This window comes from Watersipora subatra, chromosome 8 (genome assembly GCF_963576615.1).
Source record: "Watersipora subatra chromosome 8, tzWatSuba1.1, whole genome shotgun sequence".
NCBI lineage: Eukaryota > Metazoa > Bryozoa > Gymnolaemata > Cheilostomatida > Watersiporidae > Watersipora > Watersipora subatra.
In genome coordinates, this window is record NC_088715.1 from 14,767,248 (window position 1) to 14,793,211 (window position 25,964).

The 25,964-nt window shown below is 36.2% G+C and overlaps 1 protein-coding gene across 1 annotated transcript; it reads left to right on the forward strand.

The window, feature by feature from the left end:
• Window positions 1-2,581: 2,581 nt before the first annotated feature.
• LOC137402318 (uncharacterized) lies at window positions 2,582-25,964 on the forward strand. Its single transcript, XM_068088816.1, has 4 exons — window positions 2,582-5,446; window positions 5,530-6,363; window positions 24,558-24,698; window positions 25,908-25,964. The coding sequence occupies exons 1-4, from the start codon at window positions 2,582-2,584 to the stop codon at window positions 25,962-25,964; spliced, it is 3,897 nt and encodes a 1,298-aa protein (XP_067944917.1).

Here is a 25,964-nt window from a genome sequence, read left to right on the forward strand (position 1 = left end):
GAAGTCGGTGTATAATGCCAGCAATTAATTTTACATAACCATGAGCATAGCCTTCATCGTTTTATTATTTAGTTATACGGCTTGTATTTTTTTTGTTATTTGTCAGCGGTATATTGTTAGTCTCGGCACGGGTGAAATCACAACCATAAGTTTTATGTTTGCCAAATATTGACCGTCATATATAAATGTAGAGTAGCTAACTACATTATTTTGGGTATAACAATTAGCTGCTGGTCTATTGGAGCTGCGATAATTGCTCTTTGGATAAATAAGCCAAACTATTAAAATGAATATGGCTACTAGCTCTGCCTCACCGCATGAAGGGCTGCTTGTTCGTGCAGCCGTCGCAGTTGCTGGTGCCGATGAGATCATACCTGACGTAACGCCGCTTGACTCCAATCTCGTGCCTGAGTCAATCGATCCACACCTTGCAAATTCAGAGCGTATCGATCTAATTTCCATTCATAAAACTCCTTCACTTCACAACCAGCCCACTCGTAAAATTAGTACCCAATATGACACCTTGTCACTTTCAAACCAACCTAGAAGATCAGCTAGGGTGAAAGGTGAAACAATAAAGCGACAACTGCTAAATGATATAAAAGTGCAAGCTCAGATAAATGCCACACTCCACAATGAAATAAACCAAGAAGACACCTCCTTTGCTAGGTATGAAGCTATAAAAAAGGATCTTGAAGCCAGTAAGAGACATGTGCATAAGCTCTATAACGAATTTAGAGTTTTGAATGGCGAGCCATGCAAAGCTGTCACACAACAGGTTGACAAGCTAACACATGATAATGACGAGTTGTGTAATCAAATAAGCCAGATAGTAAGCAGCAAAGTAGTTAGGCCAAAAACCTCAAGAGCATTATCACGCAAATCAAGGAATTCAGCGATTGGCTCACAGTATTCATGCAGCACTTCTTGTTCAACAACTTCATCAATCTTAAGACAAAAACAAGTTGAAGCAAATGCAAGACTAGTCGAATTAGAAATGCAGCTACATGCTAACAGCAAAACACAAGCAATTCAAGAACAACTGACAAAATTAGAAAATGCCAAAAAGGCAATTGAAATCGAGAGTCAAATTGAGGCTGAAAAACGAAAGGCTGTCATATACAGTCAAGCATTATCTGAAGAAGAATGCGAAGGATCTTGTCTCATGCTAACTGGTAATGGCCACCAAGTACTCGATGCACCACCAAATACTTTGAACCTTGCGTCTCCTTTTGCACCCAGCAAGCCACCTGCAACTACAAAGCCGTGCAAAGAGAAAGCAACAAACCATGTTGCCAATCAAGTCCCACATACATTAGACTCTGAATCTGAGGATGATGATCTTGAACCTGAGACAATTATGCCCAGCGCACACACCTTCAATCAAGAACGGACGACTAGCCCTCCTACAGCTTCGCATTGCAAGGTGAACACAACTCCGGTAGCTATTGCCTTACAGCAAAATACAAGCTCAGAGCAGCATATCTCAGCAGAACCTGTTAAGACTGTAGTTATGACATATCAACTACCACTTTCAGAGCCAAAGGTGTTTGATGGAAATCCAGTAGACTATCCTCGTTGGGCGCTCAGCTTTGATAACCTGATAGGTAAAAAACCACTTTCCGACTCCGAAAAGTTAGATTACATGAGTAAATATCTTGGAGGAAAAGCTTTAGAAGCTGTAAACGGGTACTTTCTCCTACAAAGTGAGACCGCTTATGTTGAAGCCAGAGCAGTCTTAGACGCCAGATTTGGTGACCCATTTACAATTGCTCAAGGTTTTAGAAGCAAACTTGAACAGTGGTCTGCCATCAAACCTAGAGACCATGATGGACTGCAGAAGTTCATAGACTTCCTTCTGTTGTGCAAGACTGCAAAAGTCTGTATAGACAAGCTTTCATTTCTTGACAACTATGAGGTTCATAAACAAATCTTGGCTAAGCTGCCTGAATTCATAACTCGGCAATGGGTGCGAAAGGCTACTAAATATCAAAAGAAATACAACCAAAGCCCAAGTTTTGAAGCACTGTGCAAGTTTTTGAGTACAGAACTTGAGATGTCATGTAATCCTATGTACGCCGACATATACGCAGGCAAGGCCTACACAAACGATACTAGCAAGCAAAGCAGAAGCCTGAAGAAAACATATGCTACCCAGCATAATGGACCAACACAAGATATCAAAGGTGAAATCAGTACTAAGGAGTGCGTCTATTGCAACATGAAAAACCACTCCACCGCAGAGTGTGGGAAATTTGGTCGACTCTCCTTTAACGAACAACAAACCTTCATGAGGGACAAACAGCTATGTTTCTCTTGCTTGACTGATGCCCACAACTACAGGCAGTGTGAAGTACCAGCTTTATGTAAAGTATGTCAAGGTAAACACCCAACAGCCTTACACAATATGCGAACTTCATCCGTCAAACAACAAGTAAAATCTGGTTTTGGCAATAGCTCGAATCTGGAGCAATCTAAGCCTATAACCAACAGCTCCTTGCAGCCAAAAGCTGCAGAACCTTTAAAAACAAAAAACAATTCTCAATGACTAGAAAAATCATGTTTGAATACATGTTTAAACATGGACTTGAACTCACTTTCGTGGATACTACCTGTTTGGGTCTCGAGTAAAAAAAACCCTCTAAAGGAAGCTTTAGTATATGCTCTTGTTGACTCAATGTCCGACACAACTTATATCACTGTAGATACGATACACAAGATACAACCAGACTATACCCACACAGAAATAGATATTACAACAATGACATCTGACAAAAAGAAAGTCCATACTCATCTAGTGTATGGTCTGACAGTCAGAGCCTACAATCACAAAGTTTGCTATGAATTACCCCCTAGCTATTCACATCACAAAATACCTATTGACAGACGACAAATACCTACAAAAACTGTACTGAGCCGTTGGCCACATCTCATACAAGTAGCTAATGAATTACCTAACAATCACAAAGATGTACCTGTCGGCCTACTCATAGGCAACAATTTTACAAAAGCCTTCAAACCTCAGCAAGTTATCGACACTGATCATGATGATGAACCATTTGCCATCAAAACTGCCATAGGCTGGAATGTTATGGGTGGCAGTGCTCCACATACCACACTAGCAACAATTGTTGACCAACCAGCCAAACATGATTTTGTGACATTTCAGTGCACAACCAAATCAAACAAAGAACTGCACAAACTCATAAATATATTCAACCAAGAATTTCATGGTGCACATGAAGACACACCAAGCCTCTCTGTAGATGATAAACAATTTCTTCACATACTAAAAACACAAACTACTCTAAAAAAGGGCAGGGTAACCATGCCCTTGCCATTCAAATCAAAACCATATGCACTAAATACAAAATCAGCTGCCATACATAGCTTTAGGCTGCTAGAAAAGAGATTCCAGAAAGACTCGCATTATAAGGAACAGTACCATGAGTTTATGAGATATATAACAAACAAGGGAGAAGCTATTCCTGCAACTGAAGAAACTACTGACCACTCATGGTACATTCCACACTTTGGGGTGTACCACCCTAGAAAACCGGATCGAATTAGAGTAGTTTTTGACTGTGCTGCCAAGGTGGGAGGAGTGAGCCTGAATGACTTTCTTCTTCAAGGGCCAGAACATATGAACGATCTACAAGGAATTCTGCTAAGGTTTAGACTGAGACCAATAGCAATCATGGGAGACATCGAGAGGATGTTTCACCAGTTCAAAGTATCGGAAATTCACCAAGATTATTTACGATTCATTTGGTACAACGCAGAAGGTCAGCTTCAGTCATACAAAATGACGGTACATTTATTTGGAGCCAGGTCCTCTCCTGCATGTGCCACTTATGGGCTACGATTTTTGGCTGACAATTTCAGAGACGCAATTCCCCACAACACACAATCGCACCACTTTATACACCATAACTTTTATGTTGATGATGGCCTTGCCAGTGTCAGAAACGAATCTGAGGCCGTAAACCTGATCAAAGAATCTCAGGCTCTGTGTCAGACAGGGAAACTGAGGTTACACAAGATAGCTTCAAACAGTAGAGCCGTACTAGCTGCCATTCCAAAAAGTGAGTGCACTAGCACGTTAGCCAGTCTGGAGCTTACCTCGGAACCTCTTCCACAAGAAAGGTCTCTTGGTGTATTGTGGGATACTAACCAAGATATATTCACTTTCAAGCATGAACCACCCTCAAAACCCAACACCCGAAGAGGAGTTTTGTCCTCAGTCGCATCCGTCTTTGACCCTTTAGGTCTGATATCCCCCTTCACACTCAAAGGGAGAATTATTCTGCAGGAAACCTGCAAGCAGAACTATAATTGGGATACCCCTTTAGAATCATCACTGCTAAATTGCTGGGCCAAATGGAAGTCAGACCTCTCCAATGTACACAATGTTCAAGTACCTCGATGTGTGTCACCCAGAGCTTTCAATCAAATTGAAAGTGCTCAATTACATACGTTTACCGATGCTAGTACTACCGGTTATGGTCACTGTACATATTTGCGATTAGTTAATACAAACCGCAAGGTTCATGTAGCCCTACTAGCCAGCAAAGCTAAGGTAGCCCCCATCAAGCAAATCACAATACCAAGGCTCGAACTGCAAGCAGCTTGTAGTGCTGTACAAGCTGTAAACAAGTACGTCAAGGAGCTAGAGCTTCCAAACATCACAACTTATTTTTATTCTGATTCCACAGTAGTACTAGGATACATCTGCAATACAAAGGAGCGGTTTCAAACATTTGTTGCTAACAGAGTCGAAACGATACGCACACTTTCTAAACCAAAAAATTGGGCATATGTGCCAACTAACCAGAATCCAGCTGATATGGCATCACGTGGTGCTAGCATCATTGATCTCACACACTCAGAATGGTTTTCAGGTCCAAAGTTTTTGTGGACTGAACCAATTGATATACCCTCACAACCTCAGCTGTCCATTAGTCCTAATGACGATGAAGTTAAGAAGGCCTCCATTTCCCTAATGACAACTGCCAAAATAGTAGTATTTGATAAGTACTTGGAACGATTTTCAAAATGGAACAGTGCAATCAAGGCAATAGCCTTAATACGAAAAGTGATCTATAAGGAAGCAGAGCCCAACTACGAAACAGCAAAGCATGCCATCCTTAGGATAATACAACATGATTACTTCTCTGATGAAATAGCTGATCTAAACGAATACAAATCAGTTAAAAAATCTAGCAGCCTTATGAAACTCGCACCATTCGTAGACGAAAATGGACTCCTTAGGATTGGTGGGAGACTCCAAGAGAGTTCAACCCTTAGCTTTCATGAAAAGCATCCTATCATTATTCCGAAGGCTAGTCACATAGCCAAACTTATCATTAGCCACTATCACCAGTTAGCTGCTCACCAAGGGTGTGGACCTACTCTAGCAAGCATCCAAACTCATGGGTTCTGGATAGTAAATGCTAGATCTCAGGTGTACAAACATGTGAAAAGTTGCGTCATTTGCAAAAAATACGAGGTACGCCGAAAATTCCTCAGATGGCTACTCTTCCTTCAGAAAGGTTAGACGAAACCGCTCCATTTACTCATTGTGGCCTTGATTGCTTTGGCCCATTTAGAGTCAAGGATGGACGCAAGGAAAGGAAAACATATGGGCTAATCATCACATGCTTGTCTTCTAGAGCTGTTCATATAGAACTGTTAGAGGACATGACCTCAGACAGCTTTATAAATGCTCTGAGAAATCTCATAGCCATTCGTGGAGCTGTATCCACTATTCGGTGTGACCAAGGAACAAATTTTGTAGGAGCTTTCAATGACCTAGCTAGAAATATGCAAGGACGTATTACCCATCACTATCCGGATATCAAGTTTAAATTTAATCCTCCCCATTCCAGCAACATGGGTGGTGTTTGGGAGAGACTTATCAGATCAGCAAGAAACGTTCTAAAAGGAATGGGTGAAAAGCATGGTGGGAGACTGAGCACCCCTCAACTGCGGACCCTTCTATATGAAGTGATGGCAGTAATGAATAGTCGACCTCTTGGTGTCGTCACAGAAGAACAGACACCACTCACACCAAACATGCTTCTTACGATGAAATCACAACTTACCTTGCCACCCCCTGGTGTGTTTGAGAAGGCAGACATTTATTCTAAAAAACGTTGGAGAGTTGTCCAGCAGCTAGCTAATGAGTTCTGGCGAAGGTGGCGCAATGAATATATTCATACCTTGCAAACCAGGCAAAAATGGACCCACAAGCAAGACGAAGTGTTGGTTGGTGACGTGGTTCACGTACTCAAAGATGAGGGACTCCGAGGTGACTGGTCACTCGCGCGGGTCGTAGATATAGAACGATCTCATGATGGTGAGGTAAGAGCTGTAAAACTATTGATTGGGTCAAAAAGCTATCCTAATACTAAACCACAGCATCTGGTAAGACCAGTTAGCAAAATTGTTGTATTAGTCAAAGCTACCAATAAAATTTCATCCTAAAATTTTAGGTGGGAGTGTTAGATTCAGCAATTTATTTTGCTATACACGTAGTAATGTGTACATCTTTACTCACTGTCCAAGTCTATCAGCTGTCCTCATAGATATATATATACCTAGATTGGCCAATAATAGCTAGTCCCATTGATGGCCTTGTCAGACTTAAATGCCATGACGCAACGTCACTGTATTGTACCTTACGCTTGACTGACCGCAAGATTCATCATTAGTTTACAATGGCTGAAGCTGAGAAGAGTGTGTCAGCTGCTACTAAGGTGAGTTTTTTACTACTTTTAATATCAAAGATAGGCTTGGAACTCCTAAATATCAGCTGTAAGGCTTTATAGTAAAAACTAGGACAGTTTTCATACTAATAGTGGACATATTTTCCCCATATTTGACACTTTGAAAAAATTATTGAAGACAATCAAATCAGCAGACATCATTGTTTGTCAAGTTACTATCAACTTCAACTTGTTTGATTCATTAACTGATTGACTCTCTCTTGGAAGGTTTCCTTAACTTTGCCCAAGGAGCTGCTTGTGTAATACTGCTACTTTGTGATGCTTGAGTCATTAATTTGGATACCATCTTGCTATAAATCACTAAGTCAGAATGGAATTCATATTCATTGCTATTTTGGCAGCGATCTCACCATTATTCATCAAGCTCACAGTCATCTGAGAGGACTAGTAAGAATTGCTGCGTTGCTTTTGGATGTTCCAATTATCCAAGAAAATGCCCAGAGAAAAGCTTCCACAGGTAGGACAATATAACAAACATTCACCCTGCTAATCGTTGGGAGAATTCATGAACATACTACATGAGCATGGCTTGGAGCATGGTTATCTTTGGCTATAATCAGGCTTAAAAGTTTCCATTATTTGACAAGGTTAATGCTACACTTCTCAAAGGCAAAAAGTCAATAATCCAATGAGCAAAAAACACCACTAATTGTATGTATCTTTTATTACTTGTTAAGTTTTCCTACTGCTGCTGATCGCAAGGATGCCTGGATTAAAGCAGTGAGACGAGAACAGTGGACCCCAAGTAAATCTTCTGTACATTGTTCAGACCACTTCACTAGTGACAGCTACCAAGTATCACCTGGTATTGGGAAAAAAGCTAGATTGAAGGCCAATACCATACCAACATTAGAGTTTGTCTTTTAAAACATTGATAAAATTCAAATTTATCAAAGACAACTGTTGTAATGAAGGATAACTTATATCTCCCTCTCTCGCAAATGCTAGCATTAGCTGCTATTGTATGTATTTAATTTTACATTTTAAATAATCACATTTCCTTGTATTATTTTTTGATTGTTGCTTTTTGAAAGCATGTGGTAAATTATGACAATAACCAACATCTTCTTTCTGTTACAATATCTTGTTTTGCGTGTTTTATTTGCATTTTTAGAGTATGGAAACCAAGCAATATATATTTAATTGTTCGATATATAAATAAATTGCACCAACATGCGAGTATATTAACATACGAGCTCAGTCTCGGAACGCATTAAGCTCGTAAGTTGAAGTATGACTGTATAAGTTTTTAGCTTTTAAGAGCTTGTAATCACCTTCTCTTCTATTTCACACCTACAACACAACAGAGTAAGGCATGGTGAATCTTATGACACCAAATAACTGCAATGTGAATTTTGTTGCAAGTCAACCTTTAACTTGCTTATGCATATTGTACAAATAACTTGGTATTGTCCTTTCGTGACTGGCTTCTTAGTGGTGGCAATTAGTCCTAGCCTGGCAAAGTTTTTCATCAATCCAGCGCTACTAAGCAACACTCTTGTCGCTTTCTCGCTGTGGTTGCAAACCTCAATCACCACAGGCGAAGTCAAAGTCAAGCCACCCTGATTCTTAACTGTAATTAGGGAATTCGTTGCTTGGTTTACATCAACGTTGGTAACATCCACGATGCTAGTGATACAATCATTCCACTTCAGCTTTGGTGACCTAGCCAGCTGTAAAATCATCATTCTGTCTCATTTTTGACTTCAGACATACTTGCATACTCATCATATTTAGTCATGTTTAGTTCAGCATATTAGTCTATTTACCTAGCCAAGGTCTGGCTCTTTGAGTGGGTGGGCTATTTCCCCTCTCCATTCCCCTTCTCTCTTTTCCCCTTCTAACTTATTCTTTGGAGAAGGGGAAAAGAGAGAATGGGGATAAGAGAGGGTTGCGAATAAAGCCATGATGGCTCATGATTTGTGTGCAACAATTCATAGCTTTTATAGTTTTAATCTATGGTGGTTATCAGATATTATCACAGAATTGCTTTAGTTTACTGGATTATGTATACAAGAAGGTTTTTATGTGAAAATAAATGTAATTTTGTTACCTTCTTCCCATTAGATTCATTGTAAACAGCAGTGCAGTCAAGCGTGAGGTACAATACAGTGACGTTGCGTCGTGCTATTTAGGTCTGACAGGCTTTTTCCCTATTGGCCAATCTAGGTATATATATCTATGGCTGTCCTCAAGAGACAGCAAACAAGTCAATTTTAACCACAGGGTTGTGATTTCACCAAGCCTTGTCATCATTTTATGTGTTTTTCAATACTATTTCAACATTTGAAAAGATCGTGAACACACAAATAATGCAATATTTAGAAAGTAATAATTTGATTCATGAAAACCAGTTTGGATTTCGGAAAAATAAAAACACTACACTAGCTCTTACTCAATTCACAAATCAAATTTTAAAAGCATTTAATGATGGGAAATCCGTACTCGGAGTCGATCTTGATTTTAGTAAAGCCTTTGATACCCTTGATCACCAAACTCTTTTATATAAGCTGAAACAGCTAAAGTTTAGTTCAAATTCTATTAAATGGGTGGAAAACTTTCTTTCTCAACGAAAGCAAGTCACCATTATTGGACAATCTGTCTCTGATGAACTAAGCATTACATGTGGTGTTCCCCAGGGATCCATACTTGGCCCTACGCTTTTTTTAATTTATATTAACGATTTACCAAACATTTTAACAGTTTTTACTCCCATTTTGTATGCCGATGATACAAACTTATTTTTAGAATCCAAAGACTTAGATGAGCAAATTTCTGCAGTAAATAATGAACTGAATGAAATCCAAAAATGGTGTACTATGAACAAACTAACATTAAATGTAGACAAAACAAACTTTATGATATTAAAAAACAATCAAAATAAATATGAATTCCCCAGGACCGCTTTAACTTTGCATGGTAAAATTTTAAACCAAGTCGAAAGTGTAAAATTTTTGGGTGTTCACATTGATACAAATTTATCATGGAAGGTTCACATAGAAAAACTTTTTAATAGTGTTAGACCTTTGTTAGGACTCTTATATAAATGCTCAAGGTATTTACCCCACAAAATTTTGGTTTTAATTTACAACGCATTTATTCATTCTAAATTCAGTTACTGTATTGAGGCCTGGGGAAACGCTCCAGGTAAATACTTAAACAAACTTCAACTTCTACAAAAACGAGTTCTCCGAATTTTACATAAAAAACCTAAATTAGAACACACCCGCCCACTTTTTCAAAAATCTTCAATACTGACTGTGAATAAACTCTATAAATTTCGAACTCTCATCGCGTCTCATCAATTATTCTACAGCCTTAAATCACATCGCATTCATCAATATCCCACTCGCTGCTCTTCCTTAAATCTAAAGCTACCTCCCTCTAAATCTGCTTCGGGTCATCGCAGAATGTCATACCAGCAGTCAGCACAATGGAACGCTCTGCCTGATGAACTGCGTAGGGTTGTGAGTATGCCCACTTTTAGACGTGCCCTCAAGCTGTACCTGTTGAGCGGTGAATAAATAGTTTCTGGCTGCTTGCTGTTAACTTGTGGCCCAGCGCCTTGACTAGCAATGCTACTGCGCAGTTTGGGCCTCATCATTATTTCTTTTCTTTTTTTTTTTTTTTTTTTTTTTTCTGTTTTCATACTTTTTGATGAAATAAAACAAACAAACAAACAAACATTTGTGTATTTGGTTTATAATCGGAAGTATGATTCATTAGCAATTGGCAGCAACACTTTTCTATTTTTTGGACCACCTGAGGCATTTATCTTGTGCACCTCAAGCTGGTAACTTGTGTTTTACACTTATCATATTCGTCAATATTCCTAAAGTAAACTAAAGTCATCAGAAAGCACAATCAAGAATACTTATCACGTTATATCACAACCAGGACAATTCTTATTGCATTTCCTGAGAGGATGTAACAAGGTAATACTTTTTACTTTAATATCATTATTATACGGAGTGCCTTTTTTTATTTGTTATTATTCATATAGTTAATGCTTTGTTTTCAGCTGTCTTTTTCAAGTATATGCGCATTTCTGCATTATATCTGTTATATACTCATTCATATCAAATCATAATTTGTTAGCAATGTTTTATCTGCTACATATTATTGCGAGTTTTTTATACATCTTGTATGCTACTTTCACTTGCTATCAAACTTGCTATTGCCTCTTTTATTATTATTTACTCTTCATTTAATTTTATTTTAGATTCACGATATATCGGTATATGCATATATATCAAATAAACATACTATTCACATACAACTAACAACCGATAATCCGTTGGATCTCAGATCTATTGGGAAGTGCAATACAGTGAAGACTATATAGTCTTTATAAGCTATCAGGAAAAAACAATTTCAGCCCATGAAAATTTTCACAATCTTCCAATGTTAATCCCTTAATGGCTTCATGGTAATTTGCAATGTAAGTTATAGCAAGTTAAATTAATTGACCGCAAAAATTAATAATCAGCTTAAAATTGTCTACCGATCTGGCGCAGCTCAACAAAACTTATTTCTGGATGAAACCGGTCTTGGGCTCGTTGGCTATTTTTGCACAAAGCAAAGCTTGTTCAGTGGGCTTTAAAATTTTGATATTCCATATTTGAAATTTCCAGTGAAGTGTTAAGTAATAATTTATAGTTAAACTAGAGGTAATGTTGTTGTGATGAGTTTAAGTTTTTTCAAAGAAATAGTAATGGAGTTGCTTAATGGCTTAGTTATGCATGTACTGGCAAAGGTGTCTCATTATTTAAAGTTTACACTCAACTCCTATCTTCAGTATGTTCTGTTTTAACATTATTATGTCTTCAACAAAAACAATCAAACTAAATCAACTATTCTTCATGCTACAGATAATCCAAATCAGCAAAAATAACGGTGTTCACTGATTAGCATCATCTCATTGCAGTCTTTGTTAAGACAAGAACACTGTTCAACTCGGTGAACAAACTTTTAAAACTTCGAAGAACAGCCTTATGTATTAGCCCAAAAGGTTTCTCTGGCCATATCACTTTTTATGATAAGACTATGCAGAAGAGCTAAAATACAAAACCTACATCTGCATGTCTAACTTAACCCTTCACCTCTATTTATTTATTGTTTTTTATGTTGAGGTTTTTTTCCTGGAGCCTCAAGTGGCCTGTGTCATACTTCAAAAAAGGGGTGACACCTACACCTGGTGTAGAAGTCCTACTTCAACATGGTGTTGTGCTGTAGGCTTAAAGACACCAGTTACTGTATGCCCTTGTTACTATTCTCTGTTAGCTAACTGTGAAAATCAATCTGTAAAAATATATCAGATATATAAACAACAGCACCATGTCACCAGTTTTGCACCAGAAACTATTGTACAGCTAGTTAATGATAGACACTGCCCGGAATTTTTCCTGTTATTAGCGTTGAGACAAAAGTCTTGAGTTGTAGGAAAAAGTTTTAGAGTCATTCAGCGCATTAGCTTTAAGGAATGCTATGAAACTTTTTCAGTTTATTTTAGATTAATAAGATGATACAAGTTATCCATTATCTAATTTGAATTATGCCTAATTGAAACATGAGTCATGAATAAGTTCTAAATTAATAGGTGAGCAACCATAAATGGTCTGTCGACAGGCAACATAGCAATATATTAACAACACTTAGTGAAGGTATTAACTGTTGGTACACACACTGATAATTAAAATATAGAACATTCAACGTTTACCTTCGTGGTGCGAAAACCTTGCCATTCCTACTGAATTTTCCTACTACTGAATTTCCATTCCTACTCACCTTTTTGCTATATGCGCCAAACATGTGTATGTGTAAAGGCCTGGCTCCGGTAGCTGAGCCAGCCTTACTATCCTAACAAGCCGATGCAGCCTGAACTCTGAGCTTTTCCCTTGTCGGCCTGCATGACACACCTAGTGGTCTGATCAGGCCGTTGCTGTTGCCCAATCTCAGGCTCGCTTGGAACCCTAAAACAGCCTGCTCTCTGAGTCCCTATCTGGGTTAGTCTAGGTCCCGGGCTAGCTCACGGTAGGGCCTGATCTCTAATGCTATTGCATCTCTGATCAGGTCCAGTCGCAGCGTAGCCCAACCCCTAGCCTTCCTTAGGTATCTCGCAGGCAGTTCTTATCCGGAGCCAGATCAGTTCTGGTAGATTGGTCCTGTCTAACCCACCCAGGCAGGCATAAATGTGATCAGTTCGTGTGAGTGAACTTAGTCTTTTTATTGTGTATATAAAATCATGAATACATGTGCAACAACAGCATCAACAGCATCGAGCTTGCAATTATCCAAATGAGGTGGCTTGCGCCTCCTCCTTATATATACAGGTCTTTCTTCGCCCACTTATATATTAATAATACACAACACATAATTGTGTTACGGCAGGCAGGCCGGTGTGGCAGGCCTAGATACAAAGTGTTATATAATAGGATATATGAGAAATGCGTACGTAGGGTTGTAATAATGAACACAGATATCTAAAGATAAAAGCATAACTAGTATATTTGTTCAGTCCTCCACATATGTTAACATAGATCACTGCTGATGTGCGAGAGTAATAATCGTAGAGAAGTCATTTTTATTATTTTACAATGATTCACAACAAACTCTCCATGTTGATGATAAGAACAAATAAATACAAAATATCCTAATGTTGACAAAAATAATTGAATAATAAATATAGATTTTGAGATACATATTACTAAAATAATTATCTAAAGTATTTTATAGCTTTTCTACTAGTGATACTATTGGTCACATGTATATTATATGTAAAGAAATATTTGCCAACATGTAACTAGTCATTTGCTTGCAGATATTCTGTCATTATCCCTTTGCAGCCATATTGAACACAGCCATTACGCGAGTTAAAAATCAATAAATTAAAGGAATTATCATAAAATTATTTCCGCTGATCAAATTGAAGTAAGTTTTTTTTGTGCAAGCACACAACATATTCCTTCTAAAATTAAGATCAAGCTATTTAAAAGTCCTATTTAATCACTGCAGAACCAAAACTGCAAACATATAATGATTTAATCATAGAGCTCTTTCTTTTACCTCTTCAGCTCCTAGGGGATATGAGTATAGTGCAATAGCTACAAATACTTTACCAGAAGAAATAAAACATGTGGTTATAATTGAAGATTTATATTTTTTACTGTGTTCAGACCTGTTACAGTGTCACATGTTAAAATGATGCTAAACCTTTTGCATGCTCAATATTCTGATTACTATGCAAGTAGAGAGAGAGAGATGCACCTTAGCAGATAAAGTAAAACATTTGGTTACAATTGGAGATTTGTAATAGTTCTTACACTGTTTTTAGAGCTGTTTTAATGTCAAAGATAAAAAACTACACCAGATTTTTGAACAATCAGTGACACCTTCTGCGTACTCACTATTCCGCACGTTATACAAAGATAGAGTTAGACACCAAATGAACAATCAACATCAATGTGCAGTGAGTTTTTTGCAGTTAATTTTATAACTTATAGCAAGACTAGCAAAAATTCACAGAGATAGTTCATGAGCCACAAAACAGCTAAATACTGTACAAAAAGCTAATAGGTCAATGACATGAATTGAATTCACACTATTGTAACCCTTTTCTTTTATTAGTAGTCGCATAGTGAGTGACAAAAAATTCTTCAGATTCATCTGTAAATTTAGCTCTAAGGCTTTTTATTACAAGTATTTAGTTCTAAAGAGTTGGATAATATGATAATAATGTTTCCATTATATAATTTAAATTGCTCCTATTCAGTGCATGAGTCATGAACAGGTTGTGACACTAATAGACAAGCACCCTTAAATGAGTAGGTCAGTATTCCTTTTGTACATTTACATAAACAAATCTGTTAGATCACTGTTAAACTTATCATAGATGCATAGATGATTCCCCCTTGTCAACATTTTAGCACCTATAAGTATTTCGCGGCGAAGTTCCATCAAAAACTATTTTAACTCTTTCCCTTTATTAATAGTTGCAATCTTAGTGATGGAAAAGAAATTCAGAGTCATCGGTCAATTTATTTTTAGGGCTTTTTATCAAAATTCTTTAGTTCATAAAATATGAATGACTTGATAATAATCTTTCCATTATTCTACCTGGATGCACCTATTCAACTGCCTGTAAGCCATGAACAGGTCACCATTAATACACAAGTAAACCTTAGTGGCATGGCTGCGGACTCTAAAAATATTTACCATATTTTTTCTTAAAGAATGCCTAAAAGTTTTATCAAACAGTTTCAATTTAAACCAGCGGTTTTAGTCTACACTCAATGAGTATAAAAATCTTGGCCTCTATTTAAATAGTTACTTGTGAAAAAGTCTTTTATCCTTGCTCTCTGCTCGCCATTTTGAGCCAACTAGCTTATGCTTAAACATGTATTTGTAAATGAGAATGTTTCTTGTATCTATCAAAGGAGACATGCTAGTCTTGATATGTCACACACCAGCAAAGTTTGTGAATGATTCACCATGTATTGCCTACTTAAAATAGCTATTTCTCACTGTGAGTTTAAGTCTTCATAAATGTACTTGAAAAAATTTAATATCTTATTTTCTCTTTTTTAAAAATACAATGTAATTACCAATGAAGTGTTTCCAATCCTGCTACAGTTTCAAACGTGTCTTTAGAAGTGATTTTTAAGCAATGAATACCAAAGCTCTTTGCTACCTCCCTATTCTGCCCATTTGCTAAGTATAGAATATTACGCCTTGGTGACAGTGTAGCACCAATAATTATTGAGCAGGGAATTAACCTACCCAACGACACTACTAAAACTCCTTTTTATAAACTACTTTTGCGTTCAGTAATTATGAATTTCCACTCTTACTAGTTTTATTTGTTGTATTACTGAATAATTGGTTAAAGCAGTAAGTTACAAGCTTGGATGAGTGGAATGTGAAGACACACATTTAGTTGTCATAAAGCAATGGCTGAACGTATGCTATACTTCTTTGTGAACAATCAAGAACGTTTTCGTAAACAACATTAGCTGAATCTTACAAACTATGTTCATCATGCGGATAGGGATTATGTGTCAATATGATGTGTTGATGAAGCACCTGCTGTTGGTGTCATCAGTCATTTTTCAATCATGATCGTTACTTCTAAATTATTACTAAAGCTATTTTTAAAGCTGGGTTTTACACCAGTCAATTTGCAAATCAAGTTTTTGTAGCCAATCTTTGAGCAAATTTTTGGGAGTTATCGGCACGATTATTTTACCACGTCAGAAAAAGTTTAAACCAAAAATGGGGTATTTTTTCCATTTTTGTTTGCAAATAGTTTCAACTGACATGTTTTTAGTGAGTCAAGAGTTAAGTTTTGTTGAATGCTTCATTCCAAGTTTCTCTCGGATGTTTTAGCAAGTTTAGTAATAGTTTTTCCCTGTCCAGTTCATCACTAACATTGGGGACTATCTAATTGGGAACTTATCACTATCTAATAATCAAATAAATAGAGGTAGGATGCTCTTTTGTTAACACCCTCTGCTTTATTTCCTATAGCATTACCAAAATAAATGAAAAAGATGCTTTTACTATTATGGTGTGGCTATAAACAGTAAATGCAAGCAATAATTTATAGTTTATTTATAGTTTAATTTATAGCAATAATAAAGTTAATAACACTCTTCTGTATGAAATAAACACAATTTTATTTAACTGATGCTTAAAGTGCAGGACAAAATGTACATAATTGTAAAGATAAATATTGTGTTCACATTAACTGACAATGTGGGACTCACTATTACAAGTTATTGTGTTGGTTAAGCAAAATGATAATTAGTCTAGAATTGTCCAACATTTGGGTAAAACGTCGCAGCTGCCTAATGTTTTGCATTTAATATCAGCAACTATTTTTGCCAATGATTCTAATTAATCAAATTAACACCATACTCATCTTACCATTATGTTCTGTCTCAAAATTAACAGTCTTTAACAAAACACAATCATTCTTTATGGCACAGATAGTTGAAATCAGAAAAAAAATCAGTTTTTTTCTGACTTAAAATATTTATCACAATATTTGTCCGAACCCGACCATGGTTGAAATCAGTAAAAATTTGTTCAAATCTTTTAGAAATCATCTCATTGGTTATACTAAAAGGTTTATCTTGCTACAATGTATTTCACAATTTATTGGCAGCTTACGCAGCAGAGCTAAAATATGAAGGGTGCTCTTTGGTTGTATGCTAAACGTTGTATATTGTTGACAAATGGATTGACAATTAAACACAGGTTTGCTCTATATTTCAATATATCAGTGTTGATACCACAATAATTCTATCATTGTCAATATTAATAGCATCTACTATATCACAAACCCAACCACAATTGCATCAGGCAATTATTCGCAGTGCCGTGATCTCATATTTATTTTTAATTTTTTTTGAAGGAACCTTTATGTGTCCGTGTGCTCGAATCAATTACTAGTTTTGCAGCGCATAACATAAATGAAATATGCCTTCTATGACAGCAAATCAACATTGCCGAAATTGCGAACATGGTACAGGCTGTTGTCGATGCTCGGTGAACTACCAGGAAAGTTTGTCAGCATCAAAAAAATGAACTTATTCACATTGTTTCGTGGATGTCATTAGTATACGGTGCGCATAATAGATGATGAATGCCAAAAGGACCAGGCCAACATAGTGTGAACCAGCCTTCACAGTCCTCGCTTTTCATGTACTATTATTAAAGTATGGTTGGTATATTTATTTTGCACTGTGTGACAAGTCATCAATGATCTGTGAAAAAGAGAAATCATGTGACTATTTGCCTGGTTATATTTTGCTTGAAGCAGATTTTGAAATTTTTGATGAAAATAGCCAAAAAGATAATACTTCAAAATAGTTCAAATTTTGACAAAAATTTACCTTAAAGTTGATTCTAATACCTTTGATTACAAAAAAAATTCCTTAAACTGTTTTTCAGATTATTTCAACTGATGCTCATTGCTTTCACTTGTTAGTAGAAATAGAGAAGTTATTTTTGGATATTTAAAAATGTATTTGTCAGTATAATACGTTTCGTTCAGAATCACTCGGAAATTGTTGTTAATGCAACTAATTTATTATGCACCGGTTACAATCATGATAACATCTCACTTCAACCACTCGTGGGTACTTTAGTTTCATCTTTGTTGATGCCGACCAAAATGGTCGTTTCTAAAGCAAAAATCACTATAATTGTGCTGATGGCGCATTACCAATGCATTGCCTACTTTCTAGACACATTATGATGGTGTTTAGTCATATCTTCAAATATATATCAAATATATTTATTCTTACCTTCATAGTTAAAAAAAGATGAAGGTTATAGTACGCTAGCTACAAATGTGTTAGCATAAAAACATAAACTATATTTATATATTTTTGGAGGCCTTGATCTTTGTTCGTTTGAGTATATTCAGACGTGCTGTATTGTTAAATGTCTAATTAAGGTAGATACGTTAATACTTTCACTGCCGTATGCACATTCATGCACATTCTGTGGTTGACTGCCATATGCACATTCTTTAAAGGTTTCCTTGCAATTGTGCTGTTACTTAATGTTTTTATTTGTTGACCACATAACCAGCTATTTTTATGACTTTTGTGGTATTAATAGTTTTGTTCAATGAGTTATTTATAAAATTAGCCTAAAATAACGAACCAACTTCAAATTTCTGTTCAGGAATTTCCAACTTGAAAACAAACATTTTTTGTGGAAGTTTTGTAACTACCTCCCATCATAGAAAAAAGATGATTACTTATGTTGATGATATTATAGCTAGCACAGATTTGGATATTTGTGATTACACAGATAATTAAAGTACCAGCACTGACTCTGATAGCGGTGAAAGTAAAAGTTTTACAAAAGCAAAGAACATCGTAGAGGATCATTTTAGCTTTGTAGCAATCAGAGCTTTATATAGTGAGAATACATTAAATTTTTGCATAGTTGTGTTTCTTAATCTGTCGGAAAAACAAAATATATAATAGAAATGTTCTAGATTGTAATATATTCAAATGCCTATAACCACCATCCGTTAAACAAAACAGCTCTGCATTAATAGTATGCAACCATTGAGCATACTATGGAAATACTATGAACTCTTCCCCCGAACGACTGGTGATACATTCCAGGTATGCATGGAAACTAAACACTATATAATAGTGATAGAGCAAGAACAGACTGAGTACAATATTTGATATTTGATACCACCAGTAATAAAAAACATTCAACCAAATAAATAACGATATGATATTTGACTACCAAGTATTACCATGAAATGTATCAGACTACATCTCCTTGATAAGTCTAATGAGGAGGTTTAGAAATATGTGTGGAAGGTCGAGGTAATTGTATAGCTTTAGGAACATTGGTGGGCCCAACCACAAGAGGTGACAGACAGGCAGAACCAGCCATACATTCGGACAAATGACTGGAGGTCTTCCAGCAGAGCCCCATGTTGTTGGTCTACCATAATACTATATTATATCCCGGCCAATCTCAGAACCTACGAGGAAAGGTGCAATGTGATCCTTCACATCAGACATCACACTCGAAAAACTACACCGAGTACTATTGACCCTAGCTTTAGTTGGTCAAAATACATTTTCTATACTCCTTTACCAACTTCCACACTATAAAGTAGAGGTCGTAATTTATATATAATGTTACCCTCTAACCATTTAGATTACCCTATATACACGTAGCTGTGAACACACACCAAGTATCCTTGATTGACGTATACTGGTTTTTGGCCTTGATTGCTATTTAGCTGTGGTACGTGTAATTTTTCCAAGATGGATCGTACCAATTTAAGTCTGGTTGCAAACCCCGACCTAAAAGTCTAACAGCTGATTATTCCCCAGTGTCTATATGTGGACAGTTACGGTATGCTATAAAGAATCTATCTTATGCTACTTGCTAACTATCTACTGAGTTCTCTTCAATAGCTAGCTGCAGCCTGTGTTTAATAAATTTTGCCAAACATTCAGGTAGACTATTGGTCGCAGGAGGGTAAGGTGCAGATTGATTATGCCTAATGTGGTTGGTCTGTATGAATTTCTGAAACTAATGGGATGTAAATTGGGGTCTATTGTTTGTTACTAGCTATTGAATCAACCCATACCTAACCATTTAGTTGCCCAACATCTCAATAGTGCTGACCGTAGTACTAATCATGGTTACATATATTCTGGCCATTTTAAGTACGCATCTACATGTACTTTTACCAATAGCATTAACCCCTTTACTTGACCTGCAAAAACTACATGGATTTGTTGGATGGTTTTTTTTAGAAGGTGTAGCCAAGGGTGTACTTCCTCTTGAGGTAGTCATGGCCAATAAATTGACAGAGTGGACACGATTTACAGCTTGACTCAAAATATATGTTAAAACCTGGCCACCATAAAAAGACCTTCCTAACTCTTTCATTTTACTCATTCCCAGGTGTTCCTCATGCAATTCTGTTAGTAACAAAGATCTGAACCTTTTTAGTATAGTCACCCGCAAATCCCACATTAATACCCCTTGGACAAAAAAACAGCTCCTCATACTTGAATGCAAATGGTTGCAATTTCTTCAATGCAGAACCATTAAAAGACACCCTGCTGTAACCTCAAAACTACCTCCACTGATAAAGGGCCCTTACAGGTGGCCTGAGCAATATGTTCTGTGGTCACTGACTAACAGGCACGGAACTCATAGGCAGTTTCTTTATTCCTCTCAACACATGGCGAAGCCACCTCACAAGGATAGCGAGGTAAAAAATCTGCATGATTTTGCTCACTTTTACAACACTCAATGTCATAGTCGAAATCAGACAATTTTACCGCCCATTTCTGCAGTCTCTCGGAAACCATTATTAGAACTCCTGCTGTGGGACCCAACATTATGTTCTTTGGTTGATTGTCTGTAATTAGAGTAAACTTACAACCATACAGGGAATGGCGAAAAATTTCCATCTCAGACACTATTGCCAGTGTCTCTCGTTCATGCTGTGGGTATTTTGTTCTGCTTTGGTTAATAACCTACCAGCAAACTGAATAGGTCTATACCGATTGTCACTTCCCCTGTGTAATACCACAGTGGCTACCCCTTCTTTTGAAGCATCAAAAGTCAGGACTACAGGTTTGGTCGGGTCAAAGGGAACCAATATCTTGCTATGTTTTAGCTGCTGTTTAAATGATTGAAAAGCTTGCTGTTCCTCTATCCCCCCAATGTAAGTCTTTTTTTTAACAAATCAGTTGAAGGTCTCACCACGTCAAAAAGTTAATGCCAAAACTTTTTGTAAAAACTAAAAAGCCTAGATAAGCTTGTAACTTTTTGTCATCACAGTGAGCTACTGTGTCAATTACCTGCTCTACTTTACTGGGTACAGGCCTAAGTCTTCAAATACAAGCCTAATAGTCCCAAATATGGCACTGCGGATGGCATAAACTTGAACTTTTGTCTATTGACCTTCAGGCCAACATTCTTCAAACGTAGCAACACATTTCTCAGATTACTGTCATAGTTTTGTACTGGGTTTCCAGTGACTAAGACGTCATCATTATAGACTTGCACCCTTTGTAGCCAATTAGGTACTTGCTCCATTGCATGTTGACATAGTGCGGGAGCTGTCTTAATACTAAAAGCTCACCCTTGAACCTAAAGAAACCCCTATGTGTAGCGATGGTCATGATGTTTTTGTAAGGTTCTTTGACTTCCATCTGACTATAGGCTGCTGAAAAGTCTAACATAGTAAAGAATTTTCTACCTGCAAGTTTAGAAAATATATTCTCCTTACATGCCAGTATTCCCGGAAGCAGATAGCCGGCTGAGCCCCCCCCCCCCACTTTTTAAGAATTTTCGGCGGCTAAGTAAAGTCAAACTCGGATAATTCGCCCTTGGATAAAATGTAAAATTTTATCTCTAACACATGATTAACTCGAATGAACTTGTTTGGTCTGTTCCCATGCAATGATAAATTGCTTAAAATGACTCAAGCTGAACATCATTAACTTGAGCAGTGGTTTGCCCAACTGTTACCAAAACGGTTTTTATCGCTGTACAATATCACTTTATTTCACACCATAGAGATAAACATCAAATTTTAATAGTTTTTAGGCTTCATTATTATCATCATCGGCAAAATATTTTGTTAACGACTTTTATAAAGGTTTGCAAAAGGTCAAGTTATACCAAAAATTTGCTTGGCAAGGGCCCATTGAAAGCGTGAAAACCTTCGGATGAACTTAAACTAAAATTGGCAAAAATGATCTTTATTAAAACGCTCAAAAGAAAAATATGTATTTGTTTTTGTTTGTTTTACCTGCAGTCAAGTTTTGCCTATTTTAATTTTAAAACTTTCTGGTAGTCACATCATCTAAAACAAACAAATTTCAAATAATAGAAAAGTGTTTGTACTTTCCGATAAAGTTTTTTAAAACTTCACATGAGAAGCTCGGTTGAGACCACACATGAGAGAAACCTGTTGGGGGCTTACACTGCCCCTTTCGAACTCCCAGGTGTTCATAACTAGTCGACTAACAATTTACGCCCTGATTTGAAACCAGGGAATAGAAGCCTGTCTCTATATGAACCTGGAGGGGTGAGAGAGAAAGGTGAATTAAGAGTTTTTTAACGCGGAGATGATAGAGCTTTGAGATAATAGATTAGCTGTTGAGACCTTGCATCAGTTGAGTAAAAACCCTAAAATTCATACTGAGCTTCCACCAAATTGTAGCATTTCCTCAAAATAATTGTACGTTGTTTAACAAGGATCAATAACAAAATGCAATATGCATTTTGAGATTTTGATATTTTGATATTTTGAATTTAAAAACCTTTTTGGTTTACTTGGTTTTCATTGCAATATCATAATTTATAAACATACTGTAAAACAAAGCTAGAATCAAAATGCTACCTTTTGCATTTATGATTGGAAATATTTTCTTTTGTTTTGGTAAATTCAAGTAAACCAGTGTGTTCTTTGCCATTTTAAAACACTGTTAACACTAAACACAATCAAAAGTGTTAGTGTCTAGTAGCGAGACCTTTCAAATGTGAACCGCTGTGACAATACTAATGTCATAGTGGTTTACACTATATTTTTTCTTATAGCAGTTGTTGGGCTATGGAAGCTTAAGGCCTAAATATACATTGTAGTTTGCCACTTTTTTATTAGTTTAACGATTGATTTATTAGCATCAAAAGCCTGAGTGACAAGCAATAGTATTTGAAATCCTCTTATCATTAATGTTTAAGGGTTGTAATTATTAGTTCTAGGTTCATAAAAGAAGGTTTGCAGCAAATCACCATATATCAGAGTTTTCATCTTGGCAAGTAAGGGTTGACTATGCGCTTCGTCAGCCGATAAAATTGTTGACGCAGTTCAAATAGTTTATAGCATTCATAGTGTATTTTCACCATTTGTATACTTTACGGTGTCAAATTTATGAGTGGGTCAATATTCCTATTGTACATTAACATAGTAAAACTATTTTAGCTCACTATTAAACTTACATGTTTTATAGATATCATCAAAATAAGATAGACATCAAAAATTATAAACTTTAATCTAGTAAAATTGAATAAATCACCTTATAATTAAATCTCAAATCTTATACAATTGATAAACTAATCTCATGATTCAATCTTATAACAATTTTAAATTTTTTTTAGACAAATATCATCATTACTCTCTTTACTATCACTGCTTTAAAAGTCGTTTTAAATGCCAAAGTACCCATTAAAAGTGTCCAAAATGTCAGAGTTATCTTTAAAATTGCCGAAGAAAAATCGATTACTTTAACGAAAGCCATTTTTCAGTAGTTTCTGTTTAGGGTAGCAACAGTTTTAAGACTGTTTTTTAAGGGTTGAAGACTTCTAATGGCTATAGGTACTTTAGATTCAGAAATATCACCCTTTGATTGATCCAGATGCATGTGTTCCAAAAATTCTAACCAATAAAAATTCAGTTAGTGAAGCTTCAAATTCGGAAAACTCAACTTCGAGATTTGCAACTTAACCATGGTTTCTGAGATCGCAACCCTTTAAGTTCATAGTATAGGTCATATTAGTCATATTAGCCATATTGGTAAAAATCTTTGCTAATCAGGTAATTTATTGAAGATAATGTTTGACTAACTACAACCAGCTTTGATTAAGCTGCCGTTGATGAGAAATAAGCGCTCTGCGTAGCTGTTTCTGCAATCACTAGCACTTTACACAAACACACAAGAACCCTTTATATAAACACTCAAAAATCATTTATATAAAATCTCACTAACCCTTTATATAAACACTGACATACCTTTACTATTTTATGCAAACACCAACCAGTTATGCGGGTATCTGATAAATGGATTAGACCAAAGCATTTGCTCATAGCAATGCTATTATTACATGGCACGGTTGCATTTGTTTTGCACTGGCCAAAGTTAGGTTCAAAACTTTAATGATAAATATGATTTTAGCTAAAAAAAAGGAATAATACCATTCATGATAATAATGACCAATAATTTATACAAAATTCAGCAATTTAAATTAAGCTGGTGAATCAGTGTGAGACGTAGGTGATGTGGTTTATAAACAATCAATAAACAGAAAATGCACTAATACACAACTCGAGGATGTGAGCTACAGAGTGAGTTTGTAGAGCAAACAGACACACAGAATACATTAGATCATGTGATTGTAGCTAATACACAGTAACCAAACCTGGTACTAACAACTGTACAACATCTTCAGGAGACAGCGACTTATATTTGTAAATAGCCTAAAATATCTGGATCGATGCTAATGAAAGCATCAAATATGGGCAACTATGAGGTAAGTGATGATGAAGAGGGTGGAAAAAACAATAATTTTCCCAGTGGACATATGAGGGACTATGCCTCACAGAAGCTTATTGGTAAGGTATGGACCCCTATTATAATAGTTTGAAATGCAGTTTTTGTGGATGTCGCTATTATTCGATGGTTGTTGTTGTTTGCTAAAAAGTAGTTTGTGCTGTATGGCGGGTCTAAGTTTTGTGCCAGCTACCTTTTTGAACCAAATAAAACAAAAAGATTCTGATGTCACCATATTTTTGATAAATTAATTATATTGTTGATTAGAAAATTTGTGAGATGTGAGAAGAGACTGTTTTGGCATGATTGTATTATGTTGCGCTATTGTGCAGATAAAATGTAATCTGACAATTTTTGATTTACAGCTAGAATATAATTCTACTTACCAAGGAGTAATTATTTAAATAAAAAATCTATGTTCATACCGTAGCTGTAAACAAAGTAAAGTGAACAATATTACATACTTTTGAAACAGACTATTGCTGCATTTAATTTGGTGAATTAGATAGTTCACCATTAACCTCTTTTTAAATTTGCTTAGATATTTGTCATGATTCACAGAGCAATTTCCAATCTAGGAAATAAAAGTTTTTATGCAGTTTTGAAAATGAGCTTGAAAAATAGAGGGAAAAAAAGTAAACGCAGCATGAATGAAAGTATAAAATTATATTGTCGAACCTTATGTTTAGTATAACGTAATATATTTTCTGTTGTTTTGTTTACCAATGAACCTACATAGCTAAAAGTTTGCTTGTATGTTATCCAAGCACAATGTTAAATGTATAATTAGTTTAAGCATTTATCTGATTCATTTTGGCTTTCTACAAAATCTACAAAAATAAATTAAAATTTTCACTGATTTGTATACATGTATATATATACTGTACATGCAGTTTTAGAATTCAACTGTAACGACATACACGTATAGCGCAAACAGTCACGCCAATCAAATGAAAGTGGCACGATAGACTGCATCGATTAATTATGACCTTGATTATCTTATTATATATAATGTTTGTAGATTCTGTTTTTCTGACCCAATATCTTAAACACTGACCAAGAAAACCACTAGAACAAAGGCTGGCTTTGCTGTAGGTTATGCTAATGAATGGCTTATATACTGCACAACAATGGGCAGTCCTGACGTCAAACAGACTCGCTTTCTGCTAACAGTCAACAAAATGCTTTGCTAAACAAACATTAATTATAGCTGTACCAGGCTTAACTTATATCCTCTCTCCATTATGCATGATTCTTCATTGACACTCTAAATCAGCGAGGCAAGTGCAGTGTGCTCTGCATGACATTGAACATGGCTAGTCGGGACGAGTGA

Excerpts from the sequence above, each read along its gene's own strand:
- LOC137402318 (XM_068088816.1), top strand. The coding sequence starts at position 2,582 with ATGGACTTGAACTCACTTTCGTGGATACTACCTGTTTGGGTCTCGAGT. Across the intron at positions 6,364-24,557 it reads AACGATCTCATGATGGTGAG|CCTAAAATATCTGGATCGAT; the intron begins GTAAGAGCTGTA and ends ATTTGTAAATAG. Across the intron at positions 24,699-25,907 it reads CACAGAAGCTTATTGGTAAG|CGAGGCAAGTGCAGTGTGCT; the intron begins GTATGGACCCCT and ends ACTCTAAATCAG.